The 23212-nt window shown below is 43.4% G+C and overlaps 1 protein-coding gene across 2 annotated transcripts in view; it reads left to right on the forward strand.

Annotated features, from left to right (window-relative positions):
* The window catches only part of MYRFL (myelin regulatory factor like), a 38480-nt gene that overhangs the window by 9717 nt on the left and 5551 nt on the right, over window positions 1–23212 (forward strand). For both annotated transcript variants that reach the window (XM_081928018.1, XM_081928019.1), the window contains exons 7-20: window positions 480–675; window positions 1090–1166; window positions 3167–3277; window positions 4803–4893; window positions 7125–7325; window positions 8734–8842; window positions 9627–9736; window positions 13945–14111; window positions 15048–15102; window positions 15884–15972; window positions 16536–16604; window positions 16903–16949; window positions 18009–18170; window positions 19397–19459. In XM_081928018.1, the coding sequence (XP_081784144.1) occupies window positions 480–675; window positions 1090–1166; window positions 3167–3277; window positions 4803–4893; window positions 7125–7325; window positions 8734–8842; window positions 9627–9736; window positions 13945–14111; window positions 15048–15102; window positions 15884–15972; window positions 16536–16604; window positions 16903–16949; window positions 18009–18170; window positions 19397–19459 (1547 nt within the window). The remainder of the gene's footprint in view (window positions 1–479; window positions 676–1089; window positions 1167–3166; window positions 3278–4802; window positions 4894–7124; window positions 7326–8733; window positions 8843–9626; window positions 9737–13944; window positions 14112–15047; window positions 15103–15883; window positions 15973–16535; window positions 16605–16902; window positions 16950–18008; window positions 18171–19396; window positions 19460–23212) is intronic.

Raw genomic sequence — 23212 nt, forward strand, 5'->3', positions numbered from 1 at the left:
TAGACCTGATGTGGCTGTTAGTTCTTAGCTAGGCATTTTTTAAAATAAATGGTTTTTTGCTGAGGTTGTGATTTTGCATTTCATATTTGTATTTTGACTTATTGGTTGCTTGACCGTCATAAATAACTGACTGGATGTTTTAAAATGAGGGTTACATGAGAAAAATGAGTAGCCTTTTCGCTCACTGTGTCAGAGAGGCATTGTGAGCAACAGTGCTCCCTTCTGTTTCCTGTCAGCCCTGGAAGGAGCCAATCACTCTCTTTAAAAGGAAGTCCTTGAGGTGTTTAGGTATCTCTACCTATTTCCTGCACAGCATTAAAAGCCAATTTAAGAATCCATTATTACTTCAAAGATCCCCCTCCAAAAAGACATGAATAATTTGTTACTGGAGTATCCACATCTATGATATTGTTTGAGCGATGTAACTTGCTGAAATATTATTCCACTTACAGATTCCTCTTGTGTGTGTTTTTTTCCAGCCCAGATGTGGGATATTACATTGTTACAAACAAAGGATTTAATTTTTCAACAGCAGATAGCGCTTTTATTTGTCAGAAGAAAAACCATTTCCAGATCACAGTCTACATTCGAGTGGTTGGACACCCCAAATTTGTCAAAACCCATTTGGGGCTGAAGCCGGTAGAAACGTTTTACTTGAAAACTTTTGGTATTAAGGCAAGTGTGTCTCCTTCCTTCCTTCCTTCCTTCCTTCCTTCCTTCCTTCCTTCCTTCCTTCCTCATTTTCATTATTAATTTATTTCAGATACTTCTAGGCTACCTTTTAGGGCAGGTATGGGGAAGCAAATACAGCCCTCCAAACCCTTGGGACTATTCCCAGGCCCTCCCCCACCACTTGCCCTGCTTCACACCTTCCTTGAATGTTTTTGTGTGGCTGGAATACGCCCTTGAACTCTGATCCTTCCTCTTTCTTTCCTGGATGGAGGTCAGGTATTTTCCCAGATAAGCTTAATGTACAGAAAGCTTCTGGTATGTTAAAAGAGAGAGAGAGAGAGAGAGAGAGAGAGAGAGAGAGAGAGAGAGAGGGGAGAGGGAGTCTTAAACCTCCTTTGCTTGTTATTCCATATTTAGATGGAAGCTCCCAATCAAGTAATCATCATTGAGCAATCTCAAACTGATCGAAGCAAAAAGCCTTTCTACCCTGTTCAGTAAGTAAAAACAAACATGCAAACCACAAAACACATTATTATTATTATTATTATTATTATTATTATTATTATTATTAGTAGTAGTAGTAGTAGTAGTAGTTCCCCGCCAATCTGACTGGGTTGCCCCAGCCACTCTTAGAGGCTTCCAACAAATATAAAGGCATAATAAAACACTGTACTTAACAAGTAAGTATATGTAACCATTCAGTTATTCATTGGACATATCCCACTCTATTCAGAAATATCACAGTGGCTTCTTTCGATTTCCAGTCTAGGCACCTATTCATGCCAGGCCCCCACCCACCCAGCCACCCCTGCCTAAAAAGGGCAGGTAAAGCAGAAAACTGCTCAGACCCATGCTTTCTAGGCATGGCACAAGGACATGTGTGGACATCCTAACTATTCATTTGCTAAAGCCACTAAACTGTTTAAGCTGTGCACTCCTGAGTCAGAAAAGGTAAAGGCCCCCTGGATGGTTTAGTCCAGTCAAAGGCAACTTTGGGGTTGTGGAGCTCATCTTGCTTTCAGACCGAGGGAGCAGGCGTTTGTCCACAGACACCTTTCTGCGTTATGTGGCACAATGGAACACCATGATGGAAACCAGAGTGCACAGAAACACCGTTTACCTTCCTGCTGCAGCAGTATCTATTATCTCCTTTCACTGAGAGCTCACCCTGTTGTGTGGATTCGAACCGCCGACCTTCCGATCAGCAAGCCCAAGAGGCTCAGTGGTTTAAACCACAGCACCACCCACATACACACAGGATCTAAATATTCTTAAATTTAGCGTCTTCAGGTGCTGCCTGTCTGTATTTGTCAATAATCCATGAATTGTGGCAGTACTACCTTTAGGATTAGGAAGTGTGAGTATTAATGAGCTCCATCCTTTTACTTTTCCATAGAAAGACACCTTAGGGCAACTTCCTCCCTGTGGGTAGGTTGAGATCCTGCATGTGTGACCAGGGGACCAAGGGGAAGACCCCCTTCCACCATTGCAATCTGCCAGGGTCCAAACTGGGCCCACCAGACCCACTGTTTACTTTAGCAAGATATTCATGGAATTGCTAATCTTGGGAATGCTATCATGTTTAGTTGGGCTCTTTTGCAGTTGATGCTTGTTGAGCAGCTCCCGTCCTGTTTCCATGCCTACATCATTGTTTTACTGATGATAAGGCCAAAGACATATCTTTTTCCTAGGAGGTGTTATGTATTCAGTGGTCTGTGTTTGCCTGAGCTTGAGTCTGGACTAAGGATTCTGAGATCCTGTGTTCTGATTCAATACATGATGTCCAATCACACAGAACATTTCAGGATTTGGGCCTCTGCCATTGGCCCTTGAACTCTGAGTCGTGATTCGCAACTTGGAAGTTTAGACAGCCAATCATGTTGGGAGTGGGAGTGGCCCAGGCTTTCAGGAATGTATATAAGCAGTTGCTTTGCCCCTGTTTCCCAGTTATGTAGTTAAATAAAGGTTCTTGCTGTTATCACTGCGTCTTGCATCATGGGAACCCACCTACACTTCAGGAGTATTTGAGGTGAGGGATATATCATTTGGGAGATGGAAAGCACCAGGGAAGGAATCCAAAACTGTTGAGATCTGAGAGCATCTGGCTGTAAGAAGATTCAGCAGAGCGTTAGCCAAAAATGAGTCTTCACAAGTTGTCTTGCCAATTATCTGTCAATAACCTGGTGATACCCCGCAATATACATCTTTTCACAAATGTAAATAGATGAATACTTGAGTGATGCAATGGAAATTGGGGTGCGGGAAGTGGGGAGCAAAATCACCTATTATCACTGCCACCTCAAATTAGGGGTTGCTCTCTTTGAAGTGCATGTGTGTTACAAGTGATAAAAAAAAATTCTGTGCACTACATAGATGGCGAATGCTCACCTCTGTTAAGGACTGAGAGTTTAACTTGTTATGCATCTTGTGGAAAATTTGCTGTGAATTAACAGTTAAACTGAAATCTGTGCGCTTTCCCCCTTTTGTGCTATAGAGTTGATCTGCCAGGAGACCAGGTGACCAAAGTAACCTTGGCACGATTGCACTTTAGTGAAACAACAGCCAATAATATGAGGAAGAAAGGAAAACCTAACCCTGACCAAAGGTACTGCATTTGACAGCAAGCATTTCACACATTTCACCATGTGATTATGTTTTAAGGCTCATTACTCTTCAGCTCCTCTGTTATCTTACTTCTTTTTCTGGTCCACAAAAATCTCTCATATAGATTTGTGTGTGTATACACACACACACACACACACACACACACACACACAGCTCATGGCTTATTAAAATCTATGGGAAAAGTTGTGACGTAATTTGCAAGCACCACTGAACCCAGTGAAACTTACTTCTCAGAAGTCCCATTCAATGCAGAAGGGTTTATACCCAGGTAAACCTTTGCACATGTAGTCCCACTGTTCAGAACAGTGATTATCTATTGTGTAATTAATGTATATGGCATGTGCAGCCTTACAGCACAATCCTAAACATGGCCATTGAAATAATGGGCCTTACTCTGAGGTAAGTGGGTTTAGGATTGCAACCTTAGTGTATGTATTGTTATAGGCTTGTGGGGTGCCTGGTGTCTCCTTCTAATTCTGGACCCCACTTCTAATTCCGGGGTGCCTGAATTTAGCATGTTAAAATATAAATCATGTTAAAACATGAGCCAGGCTGGCTTCCCGATGAAGTCATTGCCTGGAGAGATGAACCATTAAAAGAGCACAAGGAAGGCCATTAGCAGAGACTCTCTGGCCCTGGTGGCAAATGGTGAAAGCCCCTCTCTGAGGTGAGAGATAATTAACAGAGACAAAAGGCCAGAGTTTCAGGAAGGTGGGGGGCAGAATGCAGTGGAAAAAGAGGTAAGCAAACAGGAAAAGGTGTCAGTTTTGCAAGCTGGACAGGGGAGGAGCACGAGGTAGGCTATCTGTTTCATGCTGCAGAGAAGGTCAGACACAATGTGTTGGAATCCAAGGCTACAGCAGTAGAAGGGCAAGACCATGTTGGGATCTGAATGCTCTCACTATCTAGGCTCAGGTTGTTGTTGTTTAGTCATTTAGTCATGTCCGACTCTTCATGACCCCTTGGACCAGAGCATGCCAGGCACTCCTGTCTTCCACTGCCTGGGTTGTACATACGTGTAAATAAACCATACATCATAAAGACATCGCAATCTCTGTTGTGCCTCATTGTCCAAAACAGACCCTGGTAAGGACACAAGACCCTGGAATCTCACACCGCTCAGAGATTGGGGTGGTGTGTCACAGTATGTTTACTCAAAAGTAAACCCCAGCTTCAGGTGTGGGATCCCCTGGGGGCTGGGCAGAGAGAGAGAGAAATTGTCAGGCAAGCTCCTAAGCATGTCTACTCAGAAGCCATTGACTCAATAGCATTGACTTTCAGATAAGTGGGTTTCAGCTTGCAACCTTACTCAAAGGGAAATCCCAACTTTGGGTGTGGTTTGGACAGCATTAGCATCCTTGTAATGTAAGTCTTGGACAGAGTACAGGAAGCTTCTCTGTTTTTGAGGTGCACACCCCTTTGTTTCCGGAGTTCTTGGCAATGTCTGTGATTTTTTTAATGCTTGAAATGATTTTCTAATTTAAAAACAACAACATTCTATTCAGGTACTTCATGTTAGTTGCTGGGTTGTACGCCGTCAGTCAAGACCAGCCTTATTTGGTGGCTGCTCATGTTTCGGAAAGGATCATTGTCAGGGTAGGTCCAGTGCCGGATACTGTCCTGTGTTTTGTTACTGCTCTTCACCTCAGCTGTGCAGTATTATTATTGAGATCTATGGGGTGGCTTTGCTGCTGCAGTAATGGTTTTGCACTCTTTGCCCCACCTCTTCCTCCCTTCCCCCATCTTTGTGCTTGCAGTGGGAAGCATGTTTTATTCCTGTGAAAGTTGGGGTGCTAAAGAGTCCCAACAAGGGGCTGCCAAATGGATCCAGCTCTTGGAACTGGAATGGTCTCATAGCCTGGGCTAACTCACATGACATTTGGGAGAATAAAAGCAGGATAACCCGTGTTTACTATTTCGATCACCACGAAATCGTGGGTTGCAAATGTTCATTCAAAAGTTGGCATTTTAAAAATGTATTTGTAAAAAAATGCTGCATTCTAGAAATACATCACATCAGTTTACAACTATATAAAACCATGCAGTAAAATCATTTTTTAAAAAATTAAAAACAAACTAAAAGCAAAATAATTAAAAAAAAGCATCCAAAAATTCCACGACTGCCATGTAAACAAAAGCCCTTTTCAGGCCTTCTTGGTTTGCATCCAAGGAGAGGCACAAGACCACATATCTCAGCCTGACCCCTTTACCAGCCCAGCACATCCTTCCTGCGTTGATTGGGATGGTGTGAGAGGGAATTCTAACTGCACACAGCTGATCTTGGTTCCACCCCCATCTCCAGACTATGCCACTCAATGTGGGAAGGTCAGGGTGGAGGGGGCTGGGGTGTCATGCAGAGTCCTGCCACCCCAGATACAAATTAAGAATGCCTGAAGAGGACTAAAATCTTAATAAGATCTCGTGCATCTGAAATATCTGCTTAACTTGGTATGTGCAGCAAAGGCCCGTAAGGAGAAGCTCTGCTCCGCTTTTCCTGCAATACTGGGAAGACTCAGCCATCTACTCACCGAGTTGTGGTTAACAGGCATATCAGATCATGCTCTAATTGTGAGGTGCTTGGCTCCACATACTTACAGATGGCAGAGAACGGTTAAAAAGAGAGAAAGCTTCCCCCGGTGCTGTTTTGCTTGGATACAAATGGGAATCCTTGAATTCCTGACTGACTGATCTTTTTTAAAATAAACGCTAATAAATCACTAAAATCTCAGCATCGTCGTATTTTGAACACCTGCCCTAATTTTGCATTCTCATTCCACTTCCCTGAATGGTAAGATGTTCCAGCGAAATGTTATAGTGTTTACAGCACAATCCTAGGCATATCTACTCAGAATTACGTCCGGCTGAGTTGAGTGAAATTTATTGCCAGGTGACAGAGCAATCCTAACAACAGGAAGAGGGCATAATTTAGGCCAGTGTAATTTATGCTCTTACCCTTGTTCCAAGCTTCCTTCAGGACCCTCTGGCAAGGGGCTATTGCTGGATGAAACAGCATGGAGGGTGGGCCTGAATTTTGAGGACATGACTGAGCTGAACAGGGTTTGGAATAGGTGCAAGTCTCTTCTCATACCTTCCGGTACACCAAAGACAAAAACCAGGACACCATCTTCTGGGATGCCATCTTTTTCTTGTGAAAGGATGGCGGCCATTTTGGACGCCATGACCTTGTGCAATTTCACACTGCAATTATCCCCGCTGAAAGTGCTTTTTTGGGCACGGCGCCCAAAGACGTGCGTTTGGGGGAGCTGCACAATATTGTGGCCCGGTAAAGCTGCTTTTTAAAGGGGAAAATTGCCTGAGATCATGGAACCCAAAATGGCCACCATCCTCTTCAGAGGAAAAAATGGGATGTCCCAGGTTTTCTGGGACACTTGCCCTGTCCTGCTCAGGCCATGCCCCAGAAGACCCCCTTGGGGGATTTATGCCATTGCAGATTCTCTTCTTGTTATCTAGCCAGATTTGTCTAATATCAGTTGTGCACTTTTGAAAGTCACTTTGCTTTAGTAAATGCTCCCAATCCCACCCTCCATCCTGCCCCCCTTCCCTCTCTGATAAGATTCAGTGAGGTGATTTTGGACCAGATGTTTGCTTCAGGTCTTCCCTTCCTTGCCCCCTGTTGCATCTTTAAAGTATTTCAACACACACCGACTCCTTTTGGGTGAGGTTGTCTTTACTCAGCTGTTAATTTTGCTGCATCACAAAGAAGCATGAGGGTGCATTTCTCTGGAAGGATTTTGCGTGGTACTAATCCCCCCCCCTTAGAAAACGAGTTCTGTGTTTGTACGCTACTGACCTGAAAATGTTTTCAGGCCTCTAACCCTGGACAGTTTGAGAATGACAGCGATACGCTTTGGCAGCGAGGACATGTTCCTGAAACCGCCGTTTGCCACGGTCGAGTGGGAATTAACACAGACGCACCAGATGAAGCCCTGGTTGTCTGTGGAAACATGAAAGTTATGGGAACAGTCATGCATCCATCTGACAGGCGAGCCAAACAGAATATCCAGGAGGTGAGCGAGACAGGGAAGTAATTTCCCAACACAGCAGCACATGTTCGCATGGAGACGGCGACTGAGAGGCAGGCATTGCGTTGCGAAGTAACCAGATGTTTCATAGCTTTTGCTCATCACTTAAAAAACTAGCAGGGTGCCAGAAGGGATGGGGAGGAAGGAAAAAATAAGAAGGTGCCTTGTACGGCATAAAAGTATTTTGTCCATCTAGGCCAGTATTGCCAACTCGGGCTGGCAGCAGTTATATGGGGATGGGGTCGCCCCCATCATTTCCATCAAGTGGGAACTGAGGAACATAAGAAACTCCCTTATACGGAGTCAGACTATTGGTCCATCTCACTCAGTATTGTCTACACTGACTGGCAGCAACTCTCCAGGGTTTAAGGCAGGAATCTCCCCCAGCCCACCTGGAGATGCTGGTCATTCAACTTGGGAGCTTCTGCAGGCGACTGATGCTCTACCATCTTTTCCCATCTTGAGCCTTTTAATGGGAGGTGACACTGAACAAAAAGTACGAAATTCACTAATTTATATTTAAATGATGTCCCAGTTGTCCTTCTTTGTGGTCACATCCACACCATTCATTTAAAACATATAGTCCCCCCACATATATTTTTAAAGGAACCTATCCTGACTACGTTTTGACGTCTGTACAGTCGTACCTTGGTTCTCGAACGGAATCCATTCCAGACGTCCGTTTGACTTCCAGAAACATTAGAAATCTAAAGCATGGCTTCCGATTGGCTGCAGGAGCTTCCTGCACTCACTCGGAAGCCGCATTGGACGTTCGGCCTCCAAAAAATGTTCGCAAGCCGGAACACTCACTTCTGGGTTTGCGGCATTCGGGAGCCAAAACGTTTGAGTCACCAGGCGTTTGAGAACCAAGGTACGACTGTATCTGGGTTGCATCCAGGGGTGGTTTTGCACTAGTGGAAAGCACTTTTGTACTTGTACAAAACAGGGCACCCAACCTGCCCTATCAATTTCAACCCCCTGTGATCCCCAAAAAGCTACTCCTGAGAGTTGAGGAAGCCTCTGGGATGGTATGGGATATGGCACAGATTATTTCAGTAGGTAAGCTGAAATTGGCAAAAATGGGGTACCCCACCTTGTGGAAACCCTCTCCCTAGGGCTCCCCCCCCAGGTGGGTGCCATTGCCATTATAAGAGAACGAGGGAGGTGTTCGTGGTGAGTTCCTGCACCTCTTTTTCTAGATAAATAGCACTGCCTCACCCTTTGCCTCAAAATACGAATTGGAATATGGGGGCATTAAAGCTGCTTAATAACAACTAGGCATATTAACTGCGGCCACCTCAGACTTCAAAAGCACGTGCACATGAAAGCCCTTTGACATGACTTGACTGTGTTAAATATTTTAACACGCTAAGCCTTGTCTTTGGTCAATTAGGTTGATACGCATGAGCAGCTGAGAAGAATAGCACAGATGCGGCTGGTTGAATACGACTACAAGCCCGAGTTTGCATCTGTTATGGGGATCAACCAGATCCACGAAACAGGTATTCCATCAAATCATCTGTTGTTTTCAGGTCTTCAGGCATAATAATCTTGAATACACCCCAGCATCATCTTCCTTTATAATGTTGCAATGTTTGCCTTGGCAGTCAAACGTAACGCAGTAATCCAATTAATGAATGTATCAATTGCATTGTATTGTGTTTTTTAGACTGCCCTTCAATCACATCCCCAGGGCAATGGGCAAAAGAATGAAACACCTAAAATGCAAATGCGAACACAACAGCAAACCTTTACACAGGGCCGCAAGTTCAGAAAAGTGTCTGGAAAGTTGGGGGAAATAAAAAGGGGGTTGCCTAGCACAGGAAACACCTCACAGTAGATACCTGGTCAACCTCTTTAGAGAGGGTGCCCCAAAATTGGGGTACCTCTGTCTTCCATTAAATAATAAGGTACAAAATGTGCAGGTGGGTCAAGGGTCTGAACTGGGAGGAATAGTCTCCTGGGTTATACCAGGGACAACATACAGACATTGCAGCTAGACAAGTGGAATCTGCAACAAAATATTGCAGTGTAGAATCTTCTGTTAAGGATTCAAATCAATAAACCATGTCCTTTTTTCAGGATACTCCATTCCATTTGGAGGGAGGTCCTCCCTGTTTTCCAAAGCAGTCAGTAATCCATTGTTTATTAATATTTACAGTGCTTAAGAATAAAATAAAACTTCTGGCTTCTAGGTAAAGCAACAAGGAGTGCTTACAGAAGGAACCCCCCGTGAGAAATGTTCTGCTTTCGATTGCACCCCTTCTCTTATTTTTTTGTGAGCAGGAGTAATTGCCCAGGAAGTTCAGGAACTTCTGCCAAGAGCTGTGAGAGACACTGGAGACTTAACATGTGAAAATGGAGAAAAAGTGGATCATTTCCTCATGGTTGATAAGGTAATTCTATTTTCCTACAGTGCAGTAAACCATCTTGCTTTGAAAAAGAGTAGTTGTAAGTTCACTGTAATTAGTGTTCATGATTAGTCACATCATTTTTGAGATTCACCTTCTGGAGAAGTAATAGTCTACTCTTTGATGGTTCTGTGTTTTAATACAGCAGTGATTAGAAACAGATGTCCCATCCAAGCAGGGAAAGGGAGAGGGCAACTTCAGAATGTTGAACTGAGGAGACCCAGGGTCAAATCCCAACTTGGCCTTGCAGTACACAAGAAGACCTTAGGTCAGGCACACTCTATTGACTTGGCCTAGCTCAAAGGATTGTGGTTAAGATAAAATGGGGGTTGTGGGGGGAGAGATTCATGTACGCCACTTTGAGCTTCCTTGAGGAAAAGCAGAATATACATTGGGGGGGGGGGAGTGGTAATAATGAGCTATTCCTTCCTTTCATTTGGATCTCCCTTTGGCCAACTTGTGTTATGGCAACGTTCCCAGCTGAAGTACCATATTTTTCGCTCTATAAGACACACCAGACCACAAGACACACCTAGTTTTTGGAGGAGGAAAACAAGAAAAAAAATATTCTGAATCTCAGAAGCCAGAACAGCAAGAGGGATCGCTGTGCAGTGAAAGCAGCAATCCCTCTCGCTGTTCTGGCTTCTGTGATAGCTGTGCAGCCTGCATTCGCTCCATAAGACGCACACACATTTCCCTGTACTTTTTAGGAGGGAAAAAGTGAGTCTTATAGAGCAAAAAATACAGTAACTTCCAAGACTCTCAGTCCTTCACCATTGGCATGAAATGGGACCAAAGGCAAACTTGAATTAAATGCTAGGCCCCATCATTTGGATCTTTCAGATACCTTTCAGGCTGCTCAAGATAAAGTAGACCTGTATTTTTCTTATCACTGGGTCCTGATGGGAGAAGAGCATTTTCACAAAGGGGAATAGGTTAACCATACTTGCATCTGTTCAGAAAAAATGTGCCGAATTTGATTGTTTCTGAAAATATTAATACTATATACCTGGGGTTGCCAATGTGGTGCCCTACAGATTCTGGACTCCAGCTTCCATCAGCCTCAGTCAGCAAGGCCAATGGTCAGGGATGATGGGAATTGTAGTCCAACAACAGGGCATTATATTGTGTACCCCATATTAATAGTGATGTAAATTATCTGAGTGCCAGTCCTTATGTTGCCAAAGGAGCACTATCCACCTCCACAAAAGAGCAGGCACCAACAGCCTGGGGGATGTACAAAAGAAGAGGAATGGTCTACACTGCAAGTTTTTGTTTTAGCAGGCCCCTCCCCTCTTGTGGATTTCACTATGAACTTGCACAGTTTCACTTAAATGGCTGCAAGCTCTGGCACTCTGCGGGACCTTGTGACTTAATAAAACTCCAGTCTATCTCCCTCTCCTCATACAAACTCTACTTTTGTGGAGATCTGGGCATGACCGGTTGGAAAGGCATCAGATTCATATCTCCTGTGCAGGGGGACAAGAGGACCATGTCATCGATGTAATGGCTTCAAGACCATGAGTGTTTTGAAGATACCCTTCAGCGAACCAATTGTGGAATGTCTTGTCTCTGTTGATTGTGTGGGCTTTCCCAACTGTGTAGGTTTTGTTTATGCTACATATCATATGCGGCAGTACAATTTGGGCACCATAAAAAAAACCAGACCATCTCTGTACGGCATTTACAATGGTGTTTTGTATGGCTTAAATGTACTGTGGCAGCTTAATAACATATGGAACAATAACTGCTTTATTCAAAGGCTGAATGGCAGCTTTCAATTTGCACGTTATAGTGTGGGAAAGCAGTTTGCCGAAATACAGCGATATAAATAGTATAGCATCCTGGGGGCCTTGCGTAGAAATCTTCCCTCAACCATAGGAGTGGCTGCACCTCTGTACAGAAATGTGTTTGTTTGTGTGATGAGTAAGAAAAATGGGAATGAAAGGGCAGCTTGCCCAAGCCATCACAACCCTGCAAACATCTAGGAAGAAAGCCAGGATCCTGAGGGAGCATTCTTATGTCATGTGTGAGCTGCTTTCACACTCCCGTGGTTGCATTTGTGAAGAGGAACGATGTGGCTTGAGCCAATGGTGTGGCTCCTTCTAGGGAAGCTTGAGAAATCCAGTCTTTGTGAATTCTCATATGACCATCAAAGATTGGACCAGGGACCTTCCATGTGAACAGTAAGTGCTAAGTGTTTAGGACTGCGCTGTACATCACACCGGAGAGAGACACATCCGCTGCTGCTGATCCCAAGTACCTAGTATGCTACCCCTGAACCCATTTCAGCTGTTGTGGGGTTAGGAGGAACAGGCGCTTGGAACTCGTTCCTCCAGAAATTAGCCTACCTGTGACTACTCTGAGAATGTATGCATACAGAAAGTACAAGGCTTTAAGGACTGTGAAGATGAGGTGAGCTGTGGAGGAGAACCCTACCCACCAACCCATACATGATGTTGTGGAGGCATCAGCCCAGGCTTTGTACCATGGAAGGTGCTCATGGTGGAGAGGACCTCCAGGAGACACACACTGTTACCAGCTGCAAAGCTGAAGAGGTGCCTATGCTTAGTGACCTTACCCTAGCCAGGCAAATGCATAGATTGGAAGGCCAATGACTTGGTGCACTTCCTAAATATTCCAAGGCAGTTCTCAGCTCAAGAGATGTATCATAAGATTTCTCAAGTGCTTATTTTCAGAGAAACAACTACATCTTTAAATGCATCTGGAAGAGCCAGCGTGATATAGTAGCGCAATGTGTTGGGCCACTTATGAAGTTTGTCGTGTGGCCTTGGGTTCCAGTCATGCTCTCACAGCCTAACCTACCCCACAGGGTGTTTGTGGGGATAAAATGGGGAGAAGGGGACCTTGTATGCAAACTTGAGTTCCTTGGAAGAGAGATGGGATATAAATGCAATAAAATCAATAAGCACATTTTAAAAACAACAACAGATCAACATGGAAATGGGACAGAGTGGAGTTTCAGGTGAATTCATGAGAAAGTGTCACAGAGTAGAAATAGCAGATTTACCATGTCCCTCGCTCCCCTCCTTTCTATCTCACTCTGGTGCACTCTGGAACATGTTTGGAACATGTTCCGCTATGTAGCCGCATGGCCACTTCTTCATGCATTCAAATTCAAACCATATTCCCTCAGTACTTTCTCAGGTTTATATAAATTGACCGGTTCATACATAAGAAACAAGGACCCCTCATAGAAGGCCCACAAAGAGGACCTGGTGTTAGCTGATTCAGTGTCTGTTATCCCGCTTAGCAAAAAAAAATAAACAAATACTTCCCAAGCTCCCGTTTCAGAAATAGCATAAGGGGACTCTCTTCTTCCATCTGTCTTTCTCTCCCTGGGGAAGTTGTGTTGGGGTTGCAAGATAAATGGTTCAGCTGAGTCTGTTTGCACCATCTGATCTGCACAGAACGTACCATGTGACAGGGAATTCTGAATCTGTCCATGGGAAACAGTTTGTGGAGGAAAACATTCAGAAACCTCGAATGCCTGTCACGATCTATTTAGTGTTTAGGCACAACACTAATTTAAAACAAATGTTTTAGCGTGGTGCTGCATGATGTCTTCTTGTTAGTCACTGCCTTTCCTGCACAAGTGCTCACCGGCAATTGAGTGCAGATGGCACATAATTTATTATTTTTATTATTTGCATACATAACTGATCCAGCAGTTTGGGGGTTGTGGGGGGATTTTTGTGGTCTTTCTATTTTGAGTAAAGGTGTTGGTATTGCATGCACTTGAACTCTCTTTAGGGTAGAACTGAGAAATCACATGTCAAGGGTAGTATCGAAAGGATTGTAAAGCTTACACTTGTGTTTCCTGAACAACAATCTCCTCTGGTGCACGGTGAAGAGCTTTTGAAATCGACAAGAGTCTTAAAAGCAAATTGTGATTCGGTTAGTGTTGTACCAACCTCTGCTCTCCAAATTCTCAAAAGTTTTCTTCCCCTGCAAAAGAAGCTTCCGTTTTTCTGTCACATTTTCAGAGGAAATAAAAAAGATTAGGGAAAACTTTGGCACATCATTAGTCATGATATAATGAAAGGGGAGTGAGTTTTGTGGTTTAAAACGGCAGAAATAATACCTTCAGGAAGCCATCTAGGATGCTCAGCTAAGGTAATTCCTTTCTTCACATCTTATTTATTGATGGGATTCTTTGTGTTTCTTTCAAGGACCAAATTTTCATGGAGAATGTGGGTGCAGTGAAGCAGCTTTGCAAATTAACAAACAATCTTGAAGTCCGGATAGAAGAGTTGGAAGCGTGGAATAAAAAACTAGCCAGACTGAAACAGATAAACAGCTTGAAGTCAACGACATCCAGTGAAAAGAACGCAGGAAGGTATCTGCATTTCTCCTCAGGGCACACAGCCAAATTCACCAGCTTCCTTAACATGTTACACATAGCCTGTATATCTAAAGGTAGAGCTGAATTCATAGGACGACCAGTTTTGGATACTACCTGCTAGCAGCCCCAGGCCACCACTGCCATATCATCAGTGGTGGAGTCCAGTGGACACCTCTGCAACATCTTACCCTTTTCCAGCAGTGTGCATCAGGGATTAGTACTCACCCGTAGCTATCGCCATGGTCAGATTTGCCCTTTGATACTCATGATTTCTGAAGAGTCCATTGTTTTGGCAAAACTGTTTCTAGTCACATACTATTTTCATGCAAGTGGAATGCACTCCAAATGTCCATTGCAGTTTCCATGGAAGAAATATAATAATAATAATAATAATAATAATAATAATAATAATAATAATAATAATAATTTATACCCCGCCCATCTGGCTGGGTTTCCCCAACCACTCTGGGCGGCTCCCAACAGAATATTAAAAATAGAATAAAACATCAAACATTAAAAACTTCCCTAAACAGGGCTGCCTTCAGATGTCTTCTAAAAGTCAGATAGTTGTTTGTTTCCTTGACATCTGATGGGAATGTGTTCCACAGGGCGGGCGCCACTACCGAGAAGGCCCTCTGCCTGGTTCCCTGTAACCTCACTTCTCACTGTGAGGGAGTGTCTGGGTAGAACTATGGGGGTGTCTGGGTAGAACTATGGGGGTGAAGACACTCCTTCGGGTCTACTGGGGTTTGTCATTCTAACCAATGTTTCAGCATGTTTCAGCATGAGAAACAATATTTGATGGCATTCATCTGAGCAAGCTAACAACAGGATTCACCTCCTTGTTGATTTTCCCTTCTAATATTCTTTTTTTCCACTTCCTGCGATGAATTCACAAAATAAAGCATTTTTAAAAAATATGTATTCCAGGATTTTTAGCCAAGCTACTTCTCGTTTACCATCAAGAAAATCAGCTCCTATAAAGGTGAGTGAAAGTAAGAACATAGATTGCGAATAACCCTCCAATGTGTAGGTAAAAAGACTGTCAATTTAAACAGAATACCTGTTGAATTGGTTATAATCTCTTTAAAAGGAAGGGGGGGCACACCTGGAAATCACCTTGCTTCCAGGTAGGAACAAGCATGGGGAAGTTGGGGAAAGGGTACATGCTCTGCATGTAGAAGGTCAAATCCTGGCTTTTCTAGGTAGGACAATAGAATCTGGGGCTACAGTCCTGGAACCTTCAAACTGCAGCTTGCTTCTGAACAGATGTATAAAAGAATGCATTGTAGGTTGCTAAAGCAAGTGAGCTACACTGCACGCTGTGGGGGAAGGACAAATAATTTTTAAAAAGAGCAATTTTTTTTGCAGACACCTCAACTCAGCAATTGGTTGTCTCAGGCAGCAGATTTTGGATGTAAGGAAAGGGCAGCATATGGTTTGTTATTCAGTCCCTGCCCCCCCCCCCGGCTTGGGTCAAGACTTAGTTCCACTGAAATCCACTGAAATTAGACTTGTGGCCCATTGATTTCAGTGGGTTGACTCTTAAGCCTGAGTCCAACCCCTTGCATTTTTATTCCCAGTGAGAAGTGCTTGTGGGATCTTCTGCCTAGAGGTACCAAAAGAACTTTAACAGGAGTTGAATAGTTTTCAGTGTTGATTCTGAGCTGTACTCGCACAAAAATATTCTGATGATGAACACTGCCTGCTCCACATAGGCATTATGGATTAAGCCCATGCTCCTTCCTTCCTTCCTTCTTCCTCAGATGTGTTCTCCAGAGAAAAATCAGTCATGGTCCAGCTCCAGGATCTTCCAGATAACTGTGATTGCTTTGGTTGCAGTTATGGCAGTCTGGTAAAGAAAAGCATATTATTAATGAGATGTTGGGATGTAATTTCAGCATTGCACAAGCAAAGTTCTACTAGTGCAATGGGACTTACTTTTCCTCTCTGCCCCTCCACGTGTTATCAATTTTGTCCTGGAGGGTCCCTCAACCCTCTGGACCAGATTTTGAAGGCTGCAAGAAGGAAAGGAGAGGAAATTCAATTGTGCAAGTGGAAGTCTGTTGTGCAAGCAGAACAGCAGCACTGGATACGACCACTTGGTTGTTTTCTTCATCAGTTCATTCATAAAAGCTTTTTGTAAAACAACAACAACAACAACATGGTTTTTATTGTTATATGGAAGAACACACAGACACACATTTAAATGGTGGTGATAATCATCAACACCATCAGACTTCATTTCTTTGATCCTAATATTAAGTACTGATTTAATGAAATAAATGATAACTGAGGCTCATAAGAGAACTTCAACAATGGGGAGGAGATATTTCAAAGATTTTGCCTCTTCTGTACTCTTTTTTTTTTGGTATATGATGATAGATGTCAATCTATGCAATAAATGTCTCGTTACAGTGTTCTGTCGATAGCCACCATTTACGTCCTTAGCATACCCGACCCAGTCATGGCCAGTTCTACAAGCAGGCAAGTAACTGATTTGTCGCTTATTTGAACTTTAATTGTTTGCTCTTTGTAATGCTCTGGGGTTGGGCAGATAGCAGCCTATTTAAAGCGTATAAGCATTAAATGAAAAGGATTGGCAAGCCTCCATGGAGATGCAATTGCACTCTTTGGGAACAGCCACTTTTATGTGCATGTTTCCCACTTGGTGCTAGCAAAGCATACTTGAATATGCTTATATACCCTTGTTGCTGCTGTGTTAGAGTAATAGCTGCATGGTTTTTTTTAAATATGCTAATGTGATTTTATCAACCTTTCCCAGCAATTCAACAAGTCTGATAACACTCCCTCCACCCACCACTTTGACAGGTACTGTGCTTTACGCTGTTATTTGAGGCTGAAAAAATGTTAATAGAGTAAATCTAAAAACTGTACCCTACATTGATGGAATTTGGCAGGTGACACAGAATTCTGCATTCTCAGAACCATGAAATCATTATGCTGTTTTTTTTTTAAAAAGCCCATGAGGTAGAGCCAGCAGAGCATGAGTGGACATCCGCTCATACAACAGGATTTATTCTCCTCTCTTCAGTCCTGAAAAGCCTTCCATTCCTCCTAAATCTGCTCCAGGGGGTTGGGAGATGCCCTCAGAACAGATGTTTGGGGTGTGTTTGCAGGGATCTTGGGGGGTGAGTAAGAGAAACAGGAAGTGTAAATGGAATTCTATTGTGCAAACAGGCAGGTGTCATTGGACATTGCCCCATATTTCTAGGCTATAAGGCTGAAGAAGTACACTTAGAAATATATGGGCAGCACTATACATCAGACTCACAACTTATGCTCACTTTACATATGCAACCTTATGCAGTGGGCAGGAAATAAAGGGAGATTGGGAGAAACGATTCCCTGCTCTCCCTTTATTTATTTTCCATTTATTTATTTTGCACTTATTTATTTTTCACACTCCCAGCAGGTTTTTCTTCCTTACCAGCCTCTGGGAAGGAGGTGTGAGGGCTCTGGAAGCATCCCAGAGCCTGGTAAGGAAGATGGCACATCACTTACAATATAAAGCCACAAAAATATTGAACATAGTAACAAATGAAACAATAAACCCCCAGGGGCTTCTGGGAGCTCCTGACTTTGCATGATGTTGTCTTTGAGCATGGATCCCCCCAGAACTGAACCCTCACTTAAGTGGCATGCCAATTGTGTAATATTTCTGAAGGCAGGTATGTGGGTCAAAATTTCCCATTGTCATGGTGTGCACTGCTACTCAATGTGGAGAGCAGAAATAGAATGAATTAACTGTTGAAAAGAAGCAAATCTGTTTGAACTGAAAAATTAGAATGTATTGACACACCCAAATTTCGCTATGTTAAAACTGGTGAAGGTGATATGTGTGTCACTCATGGATTTCTTCTACTGTAGTGACCAGATACAGCACAATGTCTTCAAGCCCCAAACCTACTGGCGTCATTCCTGAAGTGAATTTTTGTGGCATTTTACCTTGTCAGGAAACTTACTGCTGTCCAAGTCATCAAACAGTAAGAAAAGAACTAAATTATCAGAAGGTGAAGGCAAAGGAACATAGTAAGTTAAATCATGAATGGATGTTGCTACTACTTATGAGAAGGCAATTTCTGTGGCAATTTCTGTGATTGTAGTGATTGTGAAAATGGTTGCTGAGGATAGATCTCTCCATGTAGCTGTGTGCCTACACTTGCCCAATGACGATAATGTGGAGACAAAATTAGCACTTTCTTGAAATCTGTTCTCAGTTTCTCAGAAGTTTTATTTCTCTGTGAAAGATTATTTTTCAGTTTTTCTGTTTCTTTCTCAGGGAACATGAGGATTCCTTGAGAATTTCAGGGGGTAGGGGTATGCAGCTTACCTTACAGCTGCAAGGTGTTCAAAGGTGGATTATGTGTTTTTCTTTCTGCAGCCTCCCTGGCTGGCCCATCTGAAAAACAAAACAAAACAGACCACATGTTATCTTTCTCTGGGCTTTCGCTGATGTGCTGGTGACCAGAACAGATAATGCTTTCAGACCAGCACCAGGGGCTGGCTGAATATATTTTGCTATCTGAGGCAAATATGGTGAACCACACCCCATTCTATATCCTGGAAAGTGGCCAGACTGGTAGCTAAAACTTACTTCAAGACTGACAAAGGGACAGTCTGCTCCCCCACTGTAGCTGAGAGCAGCAGGCTAGTTTAGGACAGTATTCTTCAATGGATCTCCAGATGTTATGGGGCTATAACTCCTCTGATCCCTGACTACTGGCTAAACTAACTGAGTGGACTAACTGAGGATGATGGGAGTTGTAGTTCCCACAACACCTGGGGACCCAAGGTTGAAGGACACTGGCCTATGGAGCACACTGCAGGTCACATGACACACACAGCTCTGTTCTCTCCACCACCTCCCCACCATGTAAGGTCTGAGGCCACCATCTCACTCTACTTAACAGTGGAGCTGACCCTCGATCATCCTGCCGGGACTTGCTGCTGCACCCCCCAACACCTAATTCGCTTTATACTTTTGTAAATAAAACAGAGTATTTCAATGCAAACTGTATACAGTATTCCCTTTTGCTTATTCTCTTCTCCAAATGGAATGGTCCTTGAGAAACTGAACATGACCTCTAGAGTGTGAAAAAAGTCCCCTTTCATAAAACGAACTGTCTTCAGAATAGAGCATCTGCAAGCATCCTTCAAACCTGTGCTTGGAAAACTCATGCAGAAGCTCATTTTGCTGTATTTGTTCTTGTCATATAATTGTTTCACTTTGTGAAGGCCCTCTATTCTTTCCTCAGGAACGAAAAGGAAAGTACTGCCAGGAAACAACTGGTTTGAGAAGCCTGACCTTGGAAATGACTGTAAAGTATTCTTTATTTCCTTTGGAAAAAAAAGTTCATCAAAACCCCTTTGGTTACTTTAAAATGTTGATCTAGTTTAGAGACGTTATGCATCTACAGTGGTACCTCGGGTTAATAGCTTAATTCGTTCTGGAGGTCCATTCTTAACCTGAAACTATTCTTAACCTGAGGTACCGCTTTAGCTAATGGGGCCTCCCGCTGCCGTCATCGTGCGATTTCTGTTCTCATCCTGAAGCAAAGTTCTTAACCTGAGGTACTATTTTTGGGTTAGTGGAGTCTGTAACCTGAAGTGTCTGTAACCCGAGGTACCACTGTAGCTCATTGCCAGGACAGCTGGGGCATCTTAGTCTCTGTGGTCCATTACGATTTCCTCCTATCAACAGTTTTGAGGAAATGTATTAGACCCACTTTGTGAATAATTATTCTGGGGATGCCACCCACAACTTGGCTCAATGGGTCGTGTTCTCCTCCACCTCTTCCTTTCGCCTCCCATTACCAGCAGGGACGGGGAGAAATTTGAATCAGTTTGCATTTAAAGGTAAACCTACCTAATCTGCACTTTTTGAAACAATCCTTGGGGCTCCTTCATATAATATAGAAGCATAGAATTGTAGGGTTGGAAGGGACCTTGGGGTCATCTAGCCCAACCCCCTCAAATGCACGAATCCTGCTCACAGCCATCGCTGGATGGGCTTGAACCACCAACCATCTGGTTAACAGCCAGGCACACTGACCCATTGCTCCACCAAGTCCCATCCTTTTTTTCTGACACAATTTGTACATGTGTTTTCAAAATGGTACCACGTTGTTGTTTTCACATGTGGTGTGATTTGGATGAAATTGTGCGTGTATCAGAGTTACAATTCCAGAGGACTCCTCAAAGTTAATATGTCTTCTGAAAGCTTGACTTTTGCTTCATGTGAAAACCATATGGCAAAGTCACTACCATTAATAGGGTGTTATGTACTAAGCTTGGATCGTAGAACAATAGGCAGGTAGGATCCTAGAATGCAACAACTGATTGGCTTGCAGGAGAAGACCAATCAGGCTCCAGGAGGAAGTTAATCAGCCTATTAGGCTGGTAGGGTGCTGTTGTTGTTGTTTAGTCGTTTAGTCGTGTCCGACTCTTCGTGACCCCATGGACCAGAGAACGCCAGGCACCTCTGTCCTCCACTGCCTCCCGCAGTTTGGTCAAACTCATGCTGGTAACCTCGAAAACACTATCCAACCATCCCGTCCTCTGCCGTCCCCTTCTCCTTGTGCCCTCCATCTTTCCCAACATCAGGGGCTTCTCCAGGGAGTCTTCTCTTCTCATGAGGTGGCCAAAGTACTGGAGCCTCAGCTTCACAATCTTTCCTTCCAGTGAGCACTCAGGGTTGATTTCCTTCAGTATGGAGAGGTTTGATCTTCTTGCAGTCCATGGGACTCTCAAGAGTCTCCTCCAGCACCATAATTCAAAAGCATCAATTCTTCGGCGATCAGCCTTCTTTATGGTCCAGCTCTCACTTCCATACATCACTACTGGGAAAACCATAGCTTTAACTATACGAACCTTTGTTGGCAAGGTGATGTCTCTACTTCTCAAGATGCTGTCTAGGCCTGTCATTGCCCTTCTCCCAAGAAGCAGGCGTCTTTTAATTTTGTGGCTGCTGTCACCATCTGCAGTGATCATTGAGCCCAAGAAAGTAAAATCTCTCACTACCTCCATTTCTTCCCCTTCTATTTGCCAGGAGGTGATGGGACCAGTGGCCATGATCTTCGTTTTTTTGATGTTGAGCTTCAGACCATATTTTACGCTCTCCTCTTTCACCCTCATTAAAAGGTTCTTTAATTCCTCCTCACTTTCTGCCATCAAGGTTGTGTCATCTGCATATCTGAGGTTGTTGATATTTCTTCCGGCAATCTTAATTCCAGCTAGGGATTCATCCAGCCCAGCCTTTCGCATGATGAATTCTGCATATAAGTTAAATAAGCAGGGAGACAAAATACAGCCTTGTCATACTCCTTTCCCAATTTTGAACCAATCAGTTCTTCCATATCCAGTTCTAACTGTAGCTTCTTGTCCCACATAGAGATTTCTCAGGAGACAGATGAGGTGATCTGGCACTCCCATTTCTTTAAGAACTTGCCATAGTTTGCCGTGGTCGACACAGTCAAAGGCTTTTGCATAGTCAATGAAGCAGAAGTAGATGTCTTTCTGGAACTCTCTAGCTTTCTCCATAATCCAGCGCATGTTTGCAATTTGGTCTCTGGTTCCTCTGCCTCTTCTAAATCCAGCTTGCACTTCTGGGAGTTCTCGGTCCACATACTGCTTGAGCCTTCCTTGTAGAATTTTAAGCATAACCTTGCTAGCGTGTGAAATGAGTGCAATTGTGCGGTAGTTGGAGCATTCTTTGGCACTGCCCTTCTTTGGGATTGGGATGTAGACTGATCTTCTCCAATCTTCTGGCCACTGCTGAGTTTTCCAAACTTGCTGGCATATTGAGTATAGCACCTTAACAGCATCATCTTTTAAAATTTTAAATAGTTCAGCTGGAATACCATCACTTCCACTGGCCTTGTTATTTGCAGTGCTTTCTAAGGCCCATTTGACTTCACTTTCCAGGATGTCTGGCTCAAGGTCAGCAACCACACTACCTGGGGTATACGAGACATCCATTTCTTTCTGGTATAATTCCTCTGTGTATTCTTGCCACCTCTTCTTGATGTCTTCTGCTTCTGTTAGGTCCTTTCCACTTTTGTCCTTTATTATGGAAATCTTTGTACGAAATGTTCCTTTCATATCTCCAATTTTCTTGAACAGATCTCTGGTTCTTCCCATTCTATTGCTTTCCTCTATTTCTTTGCATTGCTCGTTTAAGAAGGTCTTCTTGTCTCTCCTTGCTATTCTTTGGAAATCTGCATTCAATTTCCTGTATCTTTCACCATCTCCCTCGCATTTTGCTTGCCTTCTCTCCCCCGCTATTTGTAAGGCCTCATTGGACAGCCACTTTGCTTTCTTGCATTTCCTTTTCATTGGGATGGTTTTCGTTGCTGCCTCCTGTATAATGTTACGAGCTTCCATCCATAGTTCTTCAGGCATTCTGTCCACCAAATCTAAATCCTTAAACCTGTTCCTCACTTCCACTGTGTATTCATAAGGGATTTGACTTAGATTGTATCTTACCGGCCCAGTGGTTTTTCCTACTTTCTTCAGTTTAAGCTTGAATTTTGCTATAAGAAGCTGATGATCTGAGCCACAGTCAGCTCCAGGTCTTGTTTTTGCTGACTGTATAGAGCTTCTCCATCTTTGGCTGCAGAGAATATAATCAATCTGATTTCGATGCTGCCCATCTGGTGATGTCCATGTGTAGAGTCGTCTCTTGTGTTGTTGGAAAAGCGTGTTTGTGATGACCAGCTTGTTCTCTTGACAGAACTCTATTAGCCTTTGCCCTGCTTCGTTTTGATCTCCAAGGCCAAACTTGCCAGTTGTTCCTTTTATCTCTTGACTCCCTACTTTAGCATTCCAATCCCCTATAATGAGAAGAACATCCTTCTTTGGTGTCACTTCTATAAGGTCTTGTAAGTCTTCATAGAATTGGTCAATTTCAGTTTCTTCAGCACAAGTAGTTGGTGCATAAACTTGGATTACTGTGATGTTAAAAGGTCTGCCTTGGATTCGTATCGAGATCATTCTATCATTTTTGAGATTGCATCCCAGTACAGCTTTCGCCACTCTTTTGTTGACTATGAGGGCCACTCCATTTCTTTTAC

Source organism: Podarcis melisellensis, assembly GCF_964234715.1.
Source record: "Podarcis melisellensis genome assembly, chromosome: 10".
NCBI classification, from domain to species: Eukaryota; Metazoa; Chordata; class Lepidosauria; order Squamata; family Lacertidae; genus Podarcis; species Podarcis melisellensis.